At 40.2% G+C, this 21,815-nt stretch overlaps 1 protein-coding gene across 1 annotated transcript; it reads right to left on the bottom strand.

Annotated features, from left to right (window-relative positions):
- Nucleotides 1-1,318: 1,318 nt before the first annotated feature.
- On the bottom strand, nt 1,319-16,617 carry LOC143286054 (neuromedin-U receptor 2-like). Its single transcript, XM_076593593.1, has 4 exons — nt 15,808-16,617; nt 10,164-10,688; nt 9,126-9,578; nt 1,319-2,707 (listed from the first exon to the last, which is right to left on the bottom strand). Exons 2-4 carry the CDS (start codon nt 10,623-10,625, stop codon nt 2,180-2,182), a joined length of 1,443 nt encoding a protein of 480 aa, XP_076449708.1. The 5' UTR covers nt 10,626-10,688; nt 15,808-16,617; the 3' UTR covers nt 1,319-2,179.
- Nucleotides 16,618-21,815: the final 5,198 nt, after the last annotated feature.

Below are 21,815 nucleotides of genomic sequence, written 5' to 3'. Positions count from 1 at the left end.
CCTTGACAGGGACAAACTTATTTCCCTGCAGAGGGAAGATCAGTCTCTGACTAATCCGCTCCAGATGGCGCAATCAGGTGTGAGGGATACATCTTGAAAAAAGAAAAAAAAAGAGAAAAAAGTAAATGGATATCTAAATTAAAAAAAAAGAAAAGATTAATAATAATAATAAATGAAGATAAAGTAAAAAGACAATAATGATAATAAACAGATTAGCAAATAAATGTAAATAAACGTCACACAACACAAAATAGTAGGTGATAGGTCTTTGAAAAATTGCCGAAAGTGAAAGCTGGAAAAACACCAGGTAAATCAATGTAAGACATTACAAAGCATGCGTACCAGTTGTCAAAAACTCAACTAAACTGTGAGAACAATTCACCAACGTTCATTTCACTGTTGGGTGTGACATTTTGTCCAAAATCATGTGCATATGAAGTATTAAACGATATCAATTATTACAAACAGTCGTGTGGAAAAAACAACAAAAAAATAATAGAATTGCAATGCAATAAAGTGACATGTAACAGGGTTTTGTCCGGAGATATAACACTAAGACGTTTTAAAGAATGTGAACTCTCCCTCGTCTTTTCTTATTGATACGTTCTGGAGTCACGTTCTTGTGCAAGGGATCAAAACTTTCAAATAGCGTCTATGTTGTTAGCCAGTTGGTTAGTCAACTAATTCGGAACGGATTTAGTTGAGTTTTTGTAATAATTGATATCGTTTAATACTTCATATGCACATGATTTTGGACAAAATGTCACACCCAACAGTGAAATGAACGTTGGTGAATTATTCTCACAGTATCGTCAAAGATAATGATTAACACGATATACTGGAGAAAAAACAACCGTGTTACACATATATGCATACAAACAGATGCACATGGACACACTTGTGCAGCCCATCAAGAATTTTTTTGCAACAGAATATTTAAACCAGCTGCTTGTCAGATTTTACCAACCAAATGTGTACATATCTCAGTTCACAGACCGACTCTGTGTATAAACCTCATGCTTATGAAAAACAATTCTTCTGATAACTTCAGCTTTTATTTTAGAAAAGCGGTTCGATATGTCAGATATTACACGTCAACAGCATGGTCTCAGATAAGTTCATGTAGTAAATATATCACCGATTATATGGTTATAAAACTATTCCAAGATGTCAATGCGTTTTCTTAATATATCTGAAATGTGAAAAATTAAACACCCCTCACAGGCACATCCAATTGCGCGCACAAGGAAACACACACACACACACACACACACAGAGGGGGGGGGGGGGGGGGGGCGGGGGCGGGGGGGGGGGGGGGGCACGCAGATGAGTGTCATAATAAAGATGAGTTTCTTTGAACCACAAAGAACACCAAGCACAACCGAGGTGTAAATCCTAGGATGTGAGTGGCCCAACCTGTAATTTTCAGTGGCATAAAATGGCCTACGTCAAAGGGGTAACTCAAACAATACCTGTCATTGTTTGGAACTGTCAGGTCTGAACACTTTCGGAGCAGAAGACGTTCCATACATGGCTACAGTCACGTCGTCCAATGTAAAGATCCTCCAGCTAAGTTGAGATACCGTAACGATCCTCAGTCAGCTAAGTGCTGTCAGTCTGAGCTTAAACACATGTTGTGTGAAAATCAGTCATAATCAGGAAGGATATGTCATGCAGTGGTCAAACTTTGATTTCAAAAGTTTGTCAGAATGTTTCTTCGGATTGGGTGGAGGGTCAAGGCATAAACTCTGCTTGACCCTGAGAACGAGGTATATCAGAAATGAGAGCAATATACTGAAGACCATAAAGCTTGAGTGCCTCAGCATGTTTATGACACAAATTTCTGAGTCAGGAAACCTCACTTTGGACAATTGAAGATTCTTGGCATTCAGATCAACACTCTGTGGAACAAAAATCAGAGATGCCCTTTGGAATAGTGATGGGATCAAAGCATCAGACGCCAGTAAGAGTTCATCGTGCACAACGTGAATGTCAATACTAATGAATCGAGATATGCGCCTTGAAGTTGTCTTTGCACTATTGAAGCGGAAACGTGCCTTCAAACAAGACTCAATGCGCAAACATACCGATGTCTGCGGGACCGACTGTAGACCGGTCGTGATTCTCTGGAAAAAGAATTTCTGAAATTTTCCATCAGAGCAGATGAAGGGGTGACCCATCACACAGCAATAGGACTCTGCTGGGGCAACACGTCCAAATCAAGCTCTCCACAGCAACAGTTCCTCTCACAGCAGAAGCAGTGGCAGCAGCAGTTGTGCCACATTTTGCGCAGGGTTTTTCGTGTATCAGCTCTGAAGCTGGCATTGAGGAAGCTGTAGATGAGGGGGTTGATTGCGTTGTTGATGAAGAAGGACTTGACGCAGAACTTGTAGGCCACCTCTCCCACAGGACTAAGACGTCCCTCGAAGTCCTTGATAGTGCTGCGTAAAATCATCACGACCAGGTAGGGCAGGAAACTCAGGATATAGGCCAACGTTACGGCAAAGAGCACAGTAGTTGTCTTCCCCACACGAATTTGTCTCCTCTTGTTTTGTCGCGGCACCATCTCTGCTTCTGCTTCCTTCTTCTTACCACTGCCGCGTGTCAGAGTGCCGGTTAGGTAAGGGGTTGGCGGAGGGTGGTGATGGGCATTGTCAGCTGCTGCTTCCACCTCGGAGGAGACTTCTGTGCTGGTGTGGTCAGAACCCTGAAGAAAAGATGGGGATGTCACTGGAAAGTTTCTAAACCACACACACACACACACACACACACACACACACACACTCCATATATTTACAGATGGATCTGTCCTTGATGACAAAAATGCTGGTGCGGCTTTCTATATTCCTGCTTTTAAAGTTGAAAAATCTTACTTTATTGGAAAACATCTTTCCATATTCACGGCTGAGCAAATTGCTATTATACAAGCTCTGAACTACTTAGTGAGCCATCAAATAGTTTTCTGGAAAATAGCATTCTTTGTTGATTCCAAATCAGTACTTTATGCTCTCGAATTATTTAGCCTTGAAACAAGACCTGACTTTGTTATTGAGGCAAATCATTTGGTACATTGAGGGTTAAAGGGACTGAGGTCAGTTTTTGTTGGGTGCCTTCTCATGTGGGCATTCATGGCAATTAATCTGCTGATAAAGCAGCTAAAAGAGGAGCACAAGAATCAGAAAAATCGACAAAAACATATGTCCGTCTTTCCGTAAAAGAGGCATACACATTGTTAGAAAAATCAGCATGGAAGGAAAAGTTTTCAAAACATAAAGGGACATTATTCCCCGAGAATATTCAGTATTAAAGAAAAGATACTGAATCCATCAGCTTGCTATACAAGATTAATAACCTCTACTTTCTTCCGTATAAAACGTGATGCGCTGAAGACAAAGTATAGTAAAAGTGTTACATGCATCTGTGGTAAACAGTTCAGCTTGCATCATTGTTTGTTTCACTGTCAGCAGTTACATACCTTCTTGTCCAAGTATTTCAAAGAAAATAACTATTCTGCAGATGATTTTTGGAAAGTTATTTCCGACGAGGTCCTTATGGTCGAACTTTCACAGGCATTAGTTCATAGTTATATTTCTACATTCCTCTAATGTACTTCAGAATTGCGTTAATGGTTTCTAATGTGTTATCATTATTAAATTATTACTATTAAATTTAACTACATGTTAGTTATACATTTTTTTTTTGTAGTTTTCTACCTTTTCTGTTTTCCTCAACCCCCCTTCCCCTCCTCCTTTTTTTTATTTTTTATTTTTATAAATCGTCTAATATCACTGATAGTGAAAAGACGCTAAACTAAAGAACGAATCCACACACTATTCGTAGATGCTTACAGTTCAGTCGACTATGGAGGCCTTATTATGGTTGTTAATTCCAAATCCCCTCCAGCCCCTAAAACCACAACAACAAAAGCGAACAAAACAACAACCACAAAAACACCAATTTCAAGACAAGTCATTATTTCCCAGATGTGAAAAATGAAGCACATAATTTATGACAATGGTACTCACACCACTTTATTCTGACATGTCAGTGTGGGCTGTGTTAAGTATACGCTCAGCTAAAATTATCACCTCCATACAGACTGTAAGAATAGAATAAAAAAAAAAATCCTTTACATAAATCTATGCACAAGATTATGTGTACTCAAATATACTGTATGTTTGGTACTGTTCATGATTCTATTATCCTACATCAAGGCCATTGTATATCAGCCAAGCGAGCACATAACAGAATGTCAACAAGTCCTTCAGGACTTACGTGATACTCAGTCCAATACAAAAATGATGACACTGAAACTGCATAACGGAGCGACTGGACTTGCGGAAAGAACTGTTGTAACTGACTGTTTCTTTAAAAATGACAACCGAAAAAAAAAAAAAAAATTATTTTACTTTGAGTAGGGTTTGTTCGCCCGCCCACATTTTCTCCGGGGCAATTCCTCGCTTTCTTTCAGTGTGAGAGAAAGCGTATTTTGGGAGGGGAGCCAAAACTGAAGTTGATGGCTTGCTTGTCAATATTTTATTCTCTAATACGAATGCATATTCGCTGTACATGTGATTGTTTCTTTATAAGTTGGAAAGTGGAGAATGGGGAATGTTTGAGTTGAAATGGTAATATTTCTGTTTAGTCAGATTAGTTGTTCATAGAATTGTTCAGAATTACAACAAATCGTAAAATCATGGTGTGAGGGAAAACATATTTCTCTATCAGCAGAGTTTTGTTACTTTGTTTCAACAAAAACTTGGTAACAGCGTGTAATTGCGAACGGTTCGTGTACCGCTCCACTTCGAAGCATTCTCACAACACACATTTCACAATTTAACGTCTGCTTTGATCTCGTCCTGATACCATAATTATCCATTTCCAAGAACCAGTCAAACATCAGCTTTTTCTGGCTATTTCCGTGCTTCTCTTCGTGCACTACTGCCGATCAAGTCACATACGTGCTCTCAAAATCCGAAAATCAAGGGAAGCAAGTAGTAGTACTTGAACTGTGACAGTTTAAAATAGAAGATTTGATTGGATATGTTGAATGAATGTTGCACTACCAGTGCTGTAAGAATTCAAGAAAGCATGCTGGTGGCAGATCAGAATGTTAGTTTTGACAGGAATCTTCAAGGTAATGTCGTTTGCAATCAGAACATAGGATATTTTGACGCGAGTTTGTTTTCGTGCGATGGTGCACAGTTACCGACAGCTCTCAAAAGGGTGTGTTTGTGTGTGGTGTGGGGTTATGTGTTTAACTCTGTCTCTCTCTGCCTGTCTGTCTGTCTCTTTCGGAATTTATCTACTCAGAACGAGGTTATAACTACTGATAGCAAAGCCATTAGTGAAGTGCAACCAGAGGATACAAATATATCTGAACTGAGTCGTGCTAATGCAGAACAAGAAGTTGCAGATGCTATTCGGATTAAAAAATAAAATAAAATAAAATAAAGGCAAGGCTTGTGATTCAGACAATATTTTGGCAGGAATGTTAAAACCAGCTGATAATACTCCTGTACATTTTAAAACAAAACTGTTTAACATTCTGTTTGATAAGGGCACGTATCCAGAAGAGTGGGCGAAGGCAATAATTATACAATGAAAAAAAAGGGAGATAGTAGTTCAACAGACGACTACAGGGGCGTGTCTTTGCTCAGTTTGCTCGGCAAATGTTATACGTCAGTGCTAAACGCATGACTTGTTAAATGGGCTGAAGAAAATGGTAAGCTAACAGAATCACAGGCTGGATTCAGGCGTTGTTATACCACAACAAATCACATTTTTACTTTGAACGCGGTTATTGAGAAATCTTTATCAAAGAAGGGAGGCAAGCTTTACACATGTTTTGTTGACCTGAGAAAAGCATTTAACTCTGTGCAGCGTCAGTCTTTATTTGATATTTTGATTCAGAACGGAATAAATGGAAAATGTATTAATGCTATCATTGCTATGTATAAATGTGTTACGTCTTGTGAATGTATTGAAGATAGGTTAACACAGTTTTTCGATTGTCCAGTTGGCCTAAGGCAGGGATGTATGTTAAGCCCTACATTGTTTTCGTTGTTTGTTAACGAAATTGTATCAGCAATTGAAAACAGTAGTATTCATAGAATTCGGTTTTTGCCTGATTTATTGGAGTTGTACATTCTTCTGTTCGCGGATGATATTGTACTGCTATAGAATACTGCGATTGGCCTGCAAAACCACATTAATGTTCTGAATAATGCATTTAAGTCAATCTTCTTGGGTGTAAATACTGACAAGACTAAAGTGATGGTTTTTCGAAAAGGCAACTATTTGGGAAGAAATGAAAAGTAGAATCTCGATTGAAATTATCTAGAAGTAGTGAATGAATATAATTATATAGGGTTTGTTTTTACGACAAAAATGAGTATAAACAGAGGCGTAGATACCTAAGCAGTAAAATGCAACATCCACTTAGAGCACCAAACAAGTTTGCATGCGGAGAATTAGGACGTTATCCACTGTATATAAATAATGTTATGAGGTTCATCAGGTACTGGTTAAGGCTGTTGAATATGAATATGCACCAGTTACCCAGACAGGAATATTTGATAGTTGTTTAACCTGGACGAAAGGGGAAAAAATGCTGGGCGTCTTAGTGAAAAAAACCGTTATTTAGATCTTAGATTTGGGTATGTCTGATTGCAAACAGGGCGTTGGTTGTCAAACTTTTATGTCATTGTTTAAGCAAAGAATGAAAGGTATATTTATGGAAGAGTGGGACGAGCCAGTAATGTCTAAAGATATATATCATAACTACAGACTGTTCAAAACTGGATATGAATGTGAGTAATATTTTTACTTTGTGGTTAAAAAGTGGTTTAGGGACTGCTTGATAAAATTACGGCTTGGTTTGCATCCAGTAAATAGATTATTTTTCAGAACATTCAAATATAATTCAGATTACGCATGTAAACGTTGTAACGTGGTCGATGAAAATCATCTTATAAACAGTTGTGGCATTTACAATAACTTAAGGCAAAAACATCTTAACTCTGAAGGTCAATCGTATGATCACCTGCTAAAGATTGGTTCTGTTTACAGTATTCGTAAAATGTGTGTGTGTATATTTAATGGCCTGAAGATACGAGTGGAATTCTTTGACAGCAATGAAGAACTTTAGAATTAATTTACAATGCACAAGAAGCACCTTTGTTCTACAGGTTTAAGTAAGTATATATTTTGTTGTCGCAACGTTATCACCATATTGTGTACTTTTGACCTTTCTAGGGGCCGGATGCCTGGAGATTATAAAGTTTTTGTTCTTGTTCTCTCTCTCTCTCTCTCTCTCTGTGTGTGTGTGTGTGTGTGTGTGTGTGTGTGTGTGCGCGCGCGTGCGTGTGCGTGTGTGTGATCAAAACCAACAATACAACAGTCTGGTGTGGTGTTCCAATAAAATGTTATATCTAATGAGTTCATGACCTGCTTTTGTTTTAATTGACCACGTGTACCCAAACCCATCGTCCGCAACTAGACTTGCCCGTTCGCATTCCTGCAATTTCTACTGTTGAAGAAACGCTGAAAAGGTGTAGACGAACTCTTCCTGGTGCAACTGATCGGAAAAAGCCTTTAAAAACAGAAGAGCTACATTTGACGACCATACAACCTGTTATCCTGTTATCCGTACACACGCTGAGCTGGTCGCTTCGACTGGATCGTACACAGTTAGGCTTAGAATAGGTTTGTTTTTGAAAATTATCATAGAGTTCTGCCAGAAATACAGGCTTGTACATTTGCGAAGTTCATGATGTTAAATCAAAAACTATTCAAAAGGGGTGATTATTAAACATCCCCAATGAAGACCGTCTTTGTATATAGTGTGAACGGAGAGACCTTGGGGACGAATTCCACAAGTTACCTCTTTGATTGTCCAACCTTTGAGGGGGCATGAAAAAGATATTTACCAAACTTTTACTGGAAATGTTATGAATTCACTAGTACAAACAAAACGATTGTTGACCCACCTTATCATATGATTCCTGAAAATCATGAATGAATGCTTTGTTTTTGTTGTTGTTGGGTGTGTGTGTGTTGAAACAGTGAATTTGTCCTACTTGCATTTGGGATAAATACCCTCTCACTTCTGGCATGTATACATTGCACAATGTCTCTTCCTCAAAAATGTATGTCTTATGTATGTCTCAACAAACCAGTTGATGTGGCCACTGTAATCTATCATAAATAAGCGCAGTACCAAATGTTATTTATATTTGTATAAGTTATATGAAATATTTAACATTTTCATGTGCCATCACAGGGTTTCCTGGAATAAATACGTCTTGTCCTACCGACCCTGCCCGTTTCATTGGAGCAGAAACTCTGTGCAAATACCAGGGATGTTATTTAGTTATAAAACAGTCTCCAAGTCTACTTAAAATCTGCATTAGAAATGTAGTCTTTTCTATATTTTTCTTTGTAGTCTATCTTTTGTTTTTCAAATTCTGTCGTTTCATCCTTTTTGACTGCCCCTCTGTCCTCCCACCTTCACCAGTCCTCGAGATGCTTATCAGAATGCACAGCTGTGCGGTTAGATTGAACACTTGGGTGGCTGTTCACTGTGTAATATCACATGCCAGTGTTACCTATTTTGTCTTTCGTGCTGTGTAGGTATCATTACATCCATTCAGTCTTTCGAGCTGTGCAGGTATCATTACATCCATTCAGTCTTTCGTGCTGTGTAGGTATCATTACATCCATTCAGTCTTTCGTGCTGTGTAGGTATCATTACATCCATTCAGTCTTTCGTGCTGTGTAGGTATCATTACATCCATTCAGTCTTTCGAGCTGTGCAGGTATCATTACATCCATTTAGTCTTCGGAGTTGCCAGCACCGTCAGCATGGCCTGGCTTAACTGTTTTATGAGGTGTAGTGGTGAAGACGGACATCTGAATGATAAAAAAGAGTATAATCTCAGGTTTTACATGGAGGTAAATAGATTTGTCTGTTAACTAAATGGTTAAAAAAAAAAATTAAAAGTCAGGCGTTTCGGCATATGTCAATGGCCTTGATAAGGTCTTCACAAAATGACTGGACTCTGTCTAAGCTTTTTTCTATGCAATAAGCCTGGGGAAAAAAAACAACATAGATCATAACTCACATGGCTATTGACCTTGGAGGCGACCTTGGCCCCGATCGTTTTTTGCTTTCGTTTCCAAATGGCGACACCTATGCGGATGTAGAGGACAGCAAAGAAAGTGACCGTGAGGAAGAAGAGCGTGAAGAGGAAGAGGTAATAGATGGTCGGGTAGATCGTGGCACGCATAGAATCCTCAGTAGAGCAGTCACTGGCCCGCAACAGCCGTTCTCGCTGAATGGGAACCCTGTCACCAAAGTGAATCCCGTTAGTTTGGCTCTGTTGGTTGCCGTAATAACGCCCGTCAGGTGGGGAAGTTAGTACGTGCAGGTTGAGGGTCTTGCGACCAAAGAGAAGGCAGGAGGGCCAGGAGGTGAGGATTCCCATGATGATGGACATGATGCACAGAATTTTGGCCTTCCTCACGCTGAACTGCTGGCCCAGCTTGCAGATGCGATAATAGCGGTCAAAGGCAACCTGTGGCAAAACACAATAATCATAGTGAGTCAAGTAACACGTCTGCATCATGCACTGAAGAGGTTCTACTGAGTACAGAGTGGATGGGTGAACACAGGCCTGTAGTTCGTATTATTTTCAACAATGAACGAGTATTCTGGCTTTCAATTAAAAATAAATCAGTGACATTTACAAGCTGAACGTTTTCCTTTCGTTTGTATACAGGTAAATAGATGGTACAACGACACAAAAATAAAACAAGCACCTAAAATAGTACCTTTTCAGGCCCAGTTGTTTTTGTTAAAAACGGAGTTGAGGGTCTTGTAACTGAATGCATAACCTCTCTCTCTCTCTCATATATATATATATATATATATATATATATATATATATATATATATATATGTGTGTGTGTGTGTGTGTTTGTGTGTGTGTGTGTGTGTGTGTGCCTCCCAACATTCTCCATTCCCTTACCGCCCACACGCCCCCACACCAGTTTTTCTAAACACCCGCTTTCAACCCTCCCCACGTAACAACCCCCATTCCCTTATATTTTCACTACCGCCATACCACACACTATTGTCTTACTCCCCAGCCACTCAGTACCTGAATCAGAATACTGCTCGAAGCGATGATGGTGCTGGAATGGGTGAACCTGAGTAGTTTGCAGGCGATGGGGATGTCGAACAGGTAAGGAAAGCGCAGATCGGCAATTTCTGTGGGTAGACCTACCAAGCAGCTGAACAGATCGAGCGCGGCCAGAGATAAGATGAAGTAGTGTGAAGAAGCCTTGTATGGTTTGCGCCAGTAGACACACAGAACGAGCGTGTTGCCGAGGGTGCCCACAATGACCAGCACGGCCAGGAAGACGATGACGGGGATATAGAGAAAAGCCTTTTCGTCGTTCAGGCATTGAAGAAGGCTTTTGTCCGTAAGTGAGGTGGGTAAGGAGGTTGCGGAAAGAGAAGTGGAATGCCGTTCGTTATTTAACGGGCGGTTGCTGTCACCATTAAGGAGGCGACTGGGACTGAAGACCAAACAGCTGGTCTGGCCGATGTGAACGTCCATGACGAAGCCGGACAGGGACAATGGCTGCCTGTGGTAGTCGTTCTTGATACAGGTGCTCTTTATCTGTGATGATACAGTATGCAGGAGTCAGAATCAATCCCCTCACCTCTTTACACATATCCGCGTATCTATCTGCTTCTCTCTATCACTGTACGTGTATCTGTCGTGTTCGTGTCTTTATCGCGATGCGTGTATAAGTGTTTGAAAGAGAGCGAGTGCGAGTTGCATGATAGTGTAAAATGTGTATCCATGTTCAGAAAGCGCTCGTGCGTGTGCGTGCACGTGTGTGTGTAAGCTTCTTTGATAGCTGTATGTACACCAATTACGTTAATGTTATTTATTTCGTCTTCGTTTTTTGTTTGTTTGTTTTTTGTTTTGTTTTTTTGTGGTTTTTTGTTGGTTTTTTTTGTTGTTGTTGCTTACTTGGGTCAACAATATGAGTATGTGACAACCCGGTGTTCGGTTGTCTCTGTGCGTGTGTGTGTTATGTTTGAGTCTGTGGTAAATTTTAACATTGTCATTTTCTCTGGAAATATTTTGTCAGTTGATACCACATTTGGCATAAAAATAGCAAATAATCAGTTCTTTCCAAACATTCTAATCATAATAATATTGCACCTCCGGGAAGGGCACAAAACAGATTTAGATATTTTCACACAACAAATACTGTTACATTTTTCATTTTTATACACAAAACTTAGCATTTTTCTGTGACATACTGACACACTGAGCAATAGCAGTTAATTATAATTTTTGTTGCTGAAAATGGAACTTCTTTTGCTCAGTATGTAAGTTACATTAACACACACATCTCTCAATGTACCTGTTAATAGGACGTTATACGCAGAAAACCAATCATTAGTAAGGGGGATAATTTTCTAATAACATATCTCAATCATCTAAAGCAGTATAAAATTGAAACATGACTCTGGACATACAAAGGCTTTTGTGGTTTATACTCAGTGGGAATGTCTTACACTATCTACATTTGAGAATGGTGCTAACTACAACATCGACGTGGATCTGGATCTGGAATTGTACGTCGCAGACGCCACTTCTGGCGATATTGACGCGACGGAACTAGGACGCATGTACTTCGCGGAAAAAATAGGCTGAGAAAGACCTAAAGAAAACTGTCTATCCTGGGTTAAGACCATCAAACCCTCTGGTTCGGCCGGAAGGGTCCAGGCCCCACTTCCAGAAGCAAGACCCTATAAAAAATAATAATAAAAAAAATAATAATAAAATTGTGGCGAGCCTTCTGCTACTGTGATGTCCTTTTGTTTTAAAAGAAAACATGCGATAATTTTTTCGCGAGCTATTGTCAGTATTTTCTCTGTCAGGATCAGACTCCTGTTTTTAGTTTATTGACATGGTTCCAGCAAGTTTTCTCCATCAGAGAATAACCTTCTTGTCATGAATATGGAATACGAATTTCTATGGCATTGTGTCAGTGTGCTTGTGTATATGTTTGTGTTGTGAATGAGTGTCATTTCAACATGTATTAGATTTTATGCTACTATATAAAAACAAGTTGTTTTTTTATTAGAAAATTATTTAACTCTCTCTCTCTCTCTTTCTCTCTCTCTCTGTGTTTCCTCTTTCTGATATCAAAGATTTAGAAAAAGTACATACATCAGCTATTAAACGTTTCTTAAATGTTCCATTACATGCTTCAAATACGGTATTATATGGAGAAAGTGGTAAATACCCATTATATATTAAATCATGTGTGAAATGTATAAAATATTGATTAAAATTAATAAGGCTACCCACATGAAGATAATGTAAGCAGGCGTATAAAATGTTAGTAAAGGAACATGAGAGAGGGAAGGAAAACTGGGTATATCTTGTAAAGAAGACATTAGCTGTAAATGGATTTGGGATTGTGTGGATGTGTCAGGGAGTTGGGTGTGAAGAAGGATTTGTTTCAGAATTCAGAGATAGGCTAACTGCTTCATATAAACAACATTGGCACTGTAAAATGGAAAGCACTGAGAAATATAGATGGTTTTATAGTTTTAAAAGTATATTTCAAACAGAAAAATATATCACAGTCGTGACAAACAAGTGGCATCGAACAAGTCTCGCCAGATTTTTATTTTTTTTATTTTTATTTTTTTTGCTGTCCCATTCATCTGCACCGTTTCAGTGGCAGTACTCCCACGCCGCTCATTTAGATTCCCCCATACACTGCCACACCCGGGTTCGTCCGTCGCAGTTCCAGCGTCGGCAGTCCACATGGAACCATCGATGTTAGGTCGCCAGGAGGCCACACACCAGAGGAGACCCTGCACTGCTGCTGAGTCACTTTGGTGGTGTTCAGTGGTGCCTGTTCTGTTTTAACGTACTTAGGACACCACCTACTAAGCCCCCTACTAACGACAATAATGGCTTAGTCGCGGAGCCAGACTGAGTGAGCGTCCCTCCCAGAGTGAAGACCGCCACCACGTCCCTCAAACAACAGCCCCCCATGAATCTGCCGACACTGACGACATTGACAGGACTCACCCCAAGCACGGAAGTGGAGGGGTATCGAAACTGAGGTCACCATGAGAGCAGGGCATGAAAGGCCACAGACTTCATTGAGACTATTTTGTTTATATTGATAACGATGAAGGAGGAGGAGGATGACGATGATGATGACGATGTTGCTTTGGAGGTCCATTTTGGTTTGGGACTGTGTGACAAGGCTGTACTCTACGCTTCCTGTCATAATGATATCCCGGCGTTAACCAGGCCCGAGAGATACAGACACTTGCAGTGTTGGTCAGGTAATTAGAGCAGCACACCCAAAGACGCATCCTTGAAGTGGATGACACTCGACTGTGTGGTCCCAGTCTCCCCATTTAAGCCCACAGCACACTCAACTCTGGGTAGGAGCCGGCCACGGGCCGAAAAACCCACCTCCGCTGGGATTCGAACCCGCATCCTCCCAGCCGTCAGTCCGCGACGCTAACCACTTTGCCACGGCGGCTGGTAAGTCTCGCCAGATTTAGATCGAGAACGACTGGGTCAAAATGAATGCTTATAAAAAATGGTATAAGCTGAGCCCTCGTTACTCTCCCCTTGTCCGATGTGCGGTCATTCAAGGGAGGACGAGTTACATTTTTTGTTTAGTTGTAAAGCTTATGATGAAATTCGAGAAAAATGTGTTGTAGTTAAAACAAATTCAGCAAGGAATGAAGATATTTTTGGAATGCTTAATCTAAATCAGGAAACTTCACTACAGTCACTTGCAAAATATATTGCCGAAGCGAATAACATGCGACGAAAAAAACAACAATAAAATAGTATCAGGTGTTGTTCATTGCGAAAATTGACATTTGTGTTGTCATGCTCATGTAGAAAATATTTATGTTATACATCTTTTTTTCTCTCTTCTCTCTACATCACATTACTTTGAATGGATGGTCGAACTGCACTTAGTTGCACAGAATGATTGATTTCGTTTTGGATCTGGTTTTCATCAATATTATTACTATTGATGCATGTTGTTATTTGTATTACGAGCCCCCATGTCATTAGGGCTGTAAAGCTATTGACATTAAAGTGTTCAGTGTTCTCTTTGTCTCTTTCTCTTTCCCTCTCTCTCATGTCAAACAAGTGAGTGTTGTCCTCTGGCAAATTTATGTAACAAAAGAAAAAGAAAAGAAAAAAAAGAAGAAAAAAAAAAGGGAAACAAAATCCACTAATAGGTAGACAAATATATAAGCATGCACTCAAGTCTCTCTTTCTCTCTCTCTCTCTATATATATATAATATAGATATATTATATATATCAACAACAGTAGACTTGGCATATATTTTTTATATTACACACACACACACACACACACACACACACATATATATATATATACATTTTTGTTGGTCTGGGTATTTACCACAGTGTTTTTTTTTTTACATGGAGCAGAGCCGAAAATACCAAGACAGTGTGACCTAATTGTGTGTATATGTATATATTATAATCATGTTCATGCATGCATGGTATGAAATTTGCAATCACCACATTAGAAACTATAGATCAGATGCATTTTATTGTGTTTGAATTCTCTCTCTCTCTCTCTCTCTCTCTCTCTCTCTATATATATATATATATATATATTGTGCATACCGGTCATAAACTTTAAAGTTGCCTTTTCTTGACTAACACAAGTGGCATAGGTAGTGAACTTGACAGGATGGCAGGTATGAATAAGACCTTTAAAGTCATGATTATATGGTAAGATGAAATGGTCATGGTCACTACTTGGCAAAATAGAAAAATGTAAGATAAAGACCGTGATATGAATTCAGTTTTAATCAACCTTGGTCTTGTGACTAGTTATGGGTGCAACATAATTCCTAAAGAAATTCAGAATCAGAGTTTAAGGGTCAAGGTATACCTGGCATACTACTACTACTAATAATAATAACAGTGCTATTTATATAGCGATGAATCTTGTGCAGAGACAAATCTAAGCGCTTTCACACCAGTCATTCACACGCATAACTCTAAAACTGAAGACAAGGGAAAGTCAGGGGAGGGAGCCTATCTTGTGAAGAGGTGGGTTTTAAGGCCAGACTTGAAAGAGCTGAGTGCGGAGACCTGACGAAGCGAAAGAGGAAGTTCATTGCAAATGCCAGGTCCAGAGACAGAGAAAGAACGCATCCAACAGTGGAGTGTTTGAATCAAGGATAGAGCGCAGGACACGTTGATTGATGGAATATCATTACAGCAGCTGAATAGAAGTGTTGCTTGTTCACTAAAGATACTCGTATGTCTAGCATTGAATTTAGCGAAAAAAGGCAGGTATGTGAATTCAACTTTTGAAAACGAAATACAGATTTCAAGTTTTGAAATCATTGTGTTCTTAGAAACCTGAATGCAACAATCTATATTCATAATCAGAAGCATCGAGCATTCTTCTTCTTGTCTTAGTTGGCAATCTCAATTATATTATCTGATTATTTATAAGCCTGTGTCCAATAATTTTAGCGAAGAAAGCGTGCCAAGAATTGAGTGGGCAACACTATCAAGGTCAATAAATATGAGTTGTTAAAACTGAATCCAATGTCATCAAATTGCAATATTTCTTGTGCATATTGTCATCGGAGGGAACACACACACACACACACACACACACACACACACAGAGAGAGAGAGAGAGAGAGAGAGAGAGAGGGAGAGAGTCCTTACTTTGACAGTGAACTCTGTAAAGTGGATACGTTGCTTTCAGTCTTCACCAACATGAACAAACAGGCATCCTGAAAGGTTTCGGTGACAGTCGCCAGGAGTTGAACAACTCGAACAAGAAACTATTTCTTGAACCAATAAGCCAGAAGCCGACACAGACCCATTTTTATTGGAAGAGCTCGGTGAATCAGATGAGTGCTTGGCGCCGATTGGTCCGGCCAGTGGCTGCACAAGCACGCACAGTTATTCTCCACAACAAACCTCTACAAAGTGCTTGAGCTCAGTGGAAGATAAAGTTCTGTCCAATCCTCACGCGGTTGTTAGTGGATTGCACCATTTGTCCTCGCTCTGCGCTCCTGGAGTTTGAATGCACTCAACTTAAAATCTTGATTTCACTCTGGCCGTGAAATTAAAGAGTAAACTGATTTCTAAGAATGTGAATAAATGATACTGGTTTGTTGCTTTTACTTAAGAGAATTTCTTTTGTTGTTATGGAGATCGTTTGACAACCCCTTCTTCATTTGCTAATTTGCTTAATCTCTGTAATAAAACGTTTGAAAACTAAACATCCATTGCCTTACAAAATTATTTTTCCTTTCAGGAAAACACCAATACGAAAAAAAAAACCCCAGTTAGCTGAAATATGTCAGTCAGTGTTGTCATGTTTTCCTTGATTCTTCGTTCTGTCTGTGATAAGAGGTCCAATCAAAGGCGACCCAACTCTTCCAGAAAGCACTTCTGTCCGTCGTGGCGATCGGCCGTCTGCTGATAGGGCCAGTTGTTGAACTGTAGCGAGAGGTCCGTGCCTTGGGATGAAATACTTGGCTCTCCCTGAAGTGGCTGGGAGACTTTATATAGCTCGAAGAGGAGTGAGAGCTGAGCGCTGTGACAAGTGCGATGAGAGGCAATACGGGGCCCTTCACCATCAAGTATTACGCCCCATCGGCCCTTTTTTACGAGCTTCTAATGACTTCCTATACTAATTGGCCTCTGATCTCTGCACACTTCGCCATGACCTGTGAATGATGTGTTCGTACGTGTGGAGTAAGCCCAAGGGGGTGGGAGGAAAGAAGGGCGAGTATTATTGTACTTGCATACACGGACACAGACACACGTACACGCCCGTCTTGGTAGACATTCGATCCAATGATGTCATTTATTTGTACAGTTTTCGATCATGTGCCCGGAAATCCATGTAAAGAAATATCAAAGAACAGTGATAGCAAAGAAAAAAGGCCAGATAAAAGACCCGAAGAAAGAGGGAAAGAAGGGAAACTAAAGAAAAACAGAACAAAACAAAAACATCGTTTTATTTTCTTTCATTTTATTTGGGGTAATAGGAAATGGTCATAAGACAGTTACCGTCTCGAATGTCAGAAATAAGCGAAGGATACAGTTGCGCAGAAACACACACACACGGGTACACCATGTAAAGTGACGTGTTTTTTTATGCCGGTTTGGGTGCGTGTTGTGCGTACGACCAGTTTTACTTTTGTACCAAATGAATTCAACTGCCGTATTAAACTACATGCGGCCTCCTTGTTTATATACATACATCTTATCTGTTCCAGTTAAGGGCGGGTGAGTTGAGATACCCGGATATGTTGCTTTCTCCTGGCAAACCCTGTTCTATTTGTATTCTTCGATAAACCCCTTCCTTTGGTCGTCATTGTCCGTGAGACGAAACAAGTTCGGTTTCTGCAGCGTCTGCTCCAGCACTCCCATGACACGCCTTTCTTAACTATAGTCGGCCTGACAGCTTCTCCGTTCAATAAACCCTGGATTCAGACATGAACACACTGACAGTCAGCTTTGGAGCCGACCTTTCACATTGTTGACAACTTTTATTGCCGGTTCGAATGCAGCCATTTGAGCTTAACCTCCTGCCCGCATTTATACCCAGAGAGTACTCGTCGCGCATACATGCATCAGAAGTAACCACAGGGGCAAAAGAGGGGTGACGGCGAGAAGGACGCCATTAAATACAAACAATAGCGGAGGAAAAGAATGGAAGTTCACGTAACCTTAAAAGCAAACACACGGAATTTTCATTTTCTATCTTAGTTTATCATTTTTGTTTTGTTATTGTTAACTTTTATATTCCTTATCTTACATTAACATACGACAACATACACAAAGAACAACATAATTATATGCAAATTTAAGATAGTTATAAGAGGAAGCGAAAGACCAATTTGTGTGGCTAAAACAAACGTGGAACCATAATAAGATAATAAAATGTAGCTTTTAAATTATGTGTGCTACTGTCAAGTGTAAAACACTAATACATCTGATGTAAAGAGAACCTGAAGTACATCTTATAAGTTACAGTGCAGTAATTCGGAGATTGGGACAAACTAAAAATATGAATGAGTTGGTGCAAGGTATTTCAAATTTATATTGCTAATTATTATCACGTTTCTACATGGGTGAAAGGGGCGTGGTGGCGGTTGGTTGTGGGTCTTGTTTCTCCATCGAGGCAAACTGTGCCCTTCAAGTTACTGTGGAAAAACCCCGATATCATTGTACCTCAAAAGTTCATATGAAAAACGTCATGAAAAAATAACAACAAAAAACAAATAAAAAAAACAACAACCCGACAACAACAATACATGCACGATATCTGTATCCTTCGCTGGCTGTCGCTTTTGACTACACACGGAAGCTCATGTGGGTCGTCCACGACCCATATCTTTAAAGACACAAAAACCTGTATATTCCTCCAAAGCTTGTGTGGGTCGTGCACGACCCATACTTTGTAAAGAGACAAAAACCTGTATATTCCTCCAAAGCTTATAACCAAATATAGAAAAGGAAAACATATCGTAACAATTGATTGCACACATATGCGCTCGCACACGCACACACAGACTCACACAAACACATACACTCAGAAGAAACACATGCTCACGCATTCACACACACGCACATACACACACACACACAACTGATCTCACACACAAACGCATAACACCACATGCAGATACATACAAACCCTACTTACGCACAGAGAGAGGAGAGAGAGAGAGAGAGAGAGAGAGAGAGAGAGAGAGAGAGAGAGAGAGAGAGAGAGAGAGAGACAGAGAGACAGAGACACACAGAGAGAGAGAGAGACAGACAGCGAGACACAGAGAGAGAGAGAGAGAGATGACTCATAGCATCCTATACACGCACAAAGATATTCAGTCACACAGGTACATGCTGTTAGAGAAAGGGATGGAAGGGGGTTATTGCTGAAGACAGGCGAAAGGGACGGGGCGGGGAGGGGGAGGTTAGTGGGATAGTAGTGGGGTAGTGAGGCTATTGAACGTAAAACGTCTTTATTATCCTTCACTAATTGCAAATTAAACCTTCTGAAATCACTATCGAAAAGGTATAGGTCGTGCATGACCCACACGAGCTTTCGAGGGGTGACCACGTTTTTTCCTCTTTAAAAAGCATGGGTCATACACAACCCACGCAAGCGTCCGTGTGTAGTTAAAACGCCACCTTTAATTACTCATTAACTAATTAATGAATTTTTTTCATTTTTTGGCAAAAGTTGGCTTTATACGTGTAGGAAGCATTTCTGAAATTTCGTAGAAAAATATTAAGAATTGGCTGAGATATTTGCGTTTTTTGTACCCTTCTGGGTCGTGTACGACCCACGATAGCCAGCGAAGGCTATACAAGGATTTTTAAACATCGAACATTTATTTGACACTAAGAGAAAGTGCGAAAGTCATGCAGTTTTCGGAGGGCTCAGGGTGGGGAATGTTCAGTATTCTCCATATATGTGAAAGTCCGCTAGACTGTGCCTTTAACCACACACACACAGACACACACACACACACACACACACATATATATATATATACATATACGTCTGCGCGCGCGCGCGTGTGTGTGATCATATTCGTGCTTTTAAGATCTAAAAACTCATAAGGAGGAACAAACACACGCATACACCCACACGCGCTGACGTATATGTACACACACACACACACACACACACATATATATATATATATTAGATGTGGTTAAAGGCGCGCATGCAGGCAAACACAACTCGTACCCATACTGATACGCATGCGACTAATGTCTCAAACCCTCTATCCAAAACTCTCTCTCTCTCTCCTCTCTTTGCTCTCTCAAGAAGTCGACGCATGTAAATCAGAATCAATTTTAATGTCAAGTAAACCTTAACAAGTTTAAAACACACGCATGCACAGTCACATATACGAGACACAAAAAATAATTTTAACAAGAAGATAAAAATGTGTGTGTGTGGGGGGGCGGGGGGGGACCTGTGCGTGTGTGTACAGATCCACACACACACACACACACACACACACACCGTACCCATGCAAATACGTACGTGACCAGTGTCTCAGACCTTCCATCCAAAACACACGCACACTCACACACGTACACACACACTCCTCTCTTCGCTCTCTCAAGAGGACGACGCCCTGACGCTCCTATCGGCTTGTGTTGAGTGGTCCGCTTCCAGTGTGTGAGTAGTCCGCTGGAGGCGTGCTGGGTCCGACCTGTCTTAAGACGTGACTCAAAGCTAAATCACACTTAACATGCAGTTCTGTTTGGAAATGCACACACACACACATACATATATATGACACACATATATATATGTACATATATGTACATATATATATATATATATATATATATATATATATATATATATATAAGCGTCTCTCTCTGTATCTCTCTCTCTCTATCACACACACACACACACACACACACACACACACACACACACACACACACACACAGAGGTTGGTATGTATTTGGTTTTGTTTAAAGTGAATCTGTTGTCAGGGTTAGCTCACAGGTTTGGTTCGATTCTCAATGAAGCACACTTCTATACACACAAACAAACACTGCGGATTCATTCCTCTTTTACATGAGAGGACACTATATATACTCTACATTTATGGTGATATTGATTTACATATATCCAACCAGATCCTTCACACAAGGAATTATGATAACATTATGAATCCAAATTGTTATCCTTATCCCGGGATGTTCCGCTACCAGGTTTGCACTCAAACATTCACGCCACAGTTCCGCCCCAAGTACAGTTACTCTTGCTTACCATACTGATCTGGCTTCAAGAATCGGGATGTCTGGCAGTGACCTTTCTGCACAGGTGTAGAACCGCACACCTGGTCAGTCTTCTGGATCTTTGTCTGCTGGTTCCGACAGGTTGGAAAGTGTCTTTGTGGACGTTATTCGGAAGATGCCTTTGCTCCTCTGTTTTCACCTCTTCTTCACTTCTCGCTTCAGTCTCTCTCTCTCGTTCCTCCCGTCCCTCACAAGCCTCTCGCTCTTTAGGTCTAAACCAGAAGTCCCTCACACATCTGGGTGGCTACTTTCATCCTTCCACAGTGTGTAAGATTGTATATCACGTGCACAACATTTCCATTGTTTTTCCAACATAAAAAACACAAAACTCTTGCACATCAATGCGCTATAACTTTAAATGCATTTATATCCGCTTCCGCCTGACAGCAGCAACAATTCTTTGTATTTTGATGTGATAATATTAAAGGGACTGTTCATCGCCAATTCTATTGGTAAGAATTTATATATATATATGAATTTTCTTTCTTAACCTGAGGTTAGAAAATTGCAACATTCCACATGGTACTCTTCAGCTTCCAAGTAACCGCTCAACCACCTTAACGCATAAGCTAGCCCACCCTGGTGCCTGAAAACCTATTCCTTTCTTACAGCACGCGCGGACCTCACTGCTGCCAAGGCATTACCTATAGCCTCCCAAGCGTCTACTCTGGCTATTCAACCACCTCCACGATTTGGACTGAGTACTTTAATTATACTGCCCTCTTAAGATCGAACCCTCGGTAAAGTGTAGAAACACACACACACACACACATAATTACGTGAAGAAATGTTGCATCAATCAAGGCTGAACAAAATCCTTTAGTCAAGAATATGTCACGCAAAGAAAAACAGACAAAACGAAACACCACGGTATAATCGAT

The sequence above is a fragment of the Babylonia areolata genome, chromosome 9 (assembly GCF_041734735.1).
Source record: "Babylonia areolata isolate BAREFJ2019XMU chromosome 9, ASM4173473v1, whole genome shotgun sequence".
In the NCBI taxonomy this organism is placed as follows: domain Eukaryota; kingdom Metazoa; phylum Mollusca; class Gastropoda; order Neogastropoda; family Buccinidae; genus Babylonia; species Babylonia areolata.
Note: the sequence above shows the minus strand (reverse complement) of the source record. Positions and strands in the feature narration are given on the sequence as shown.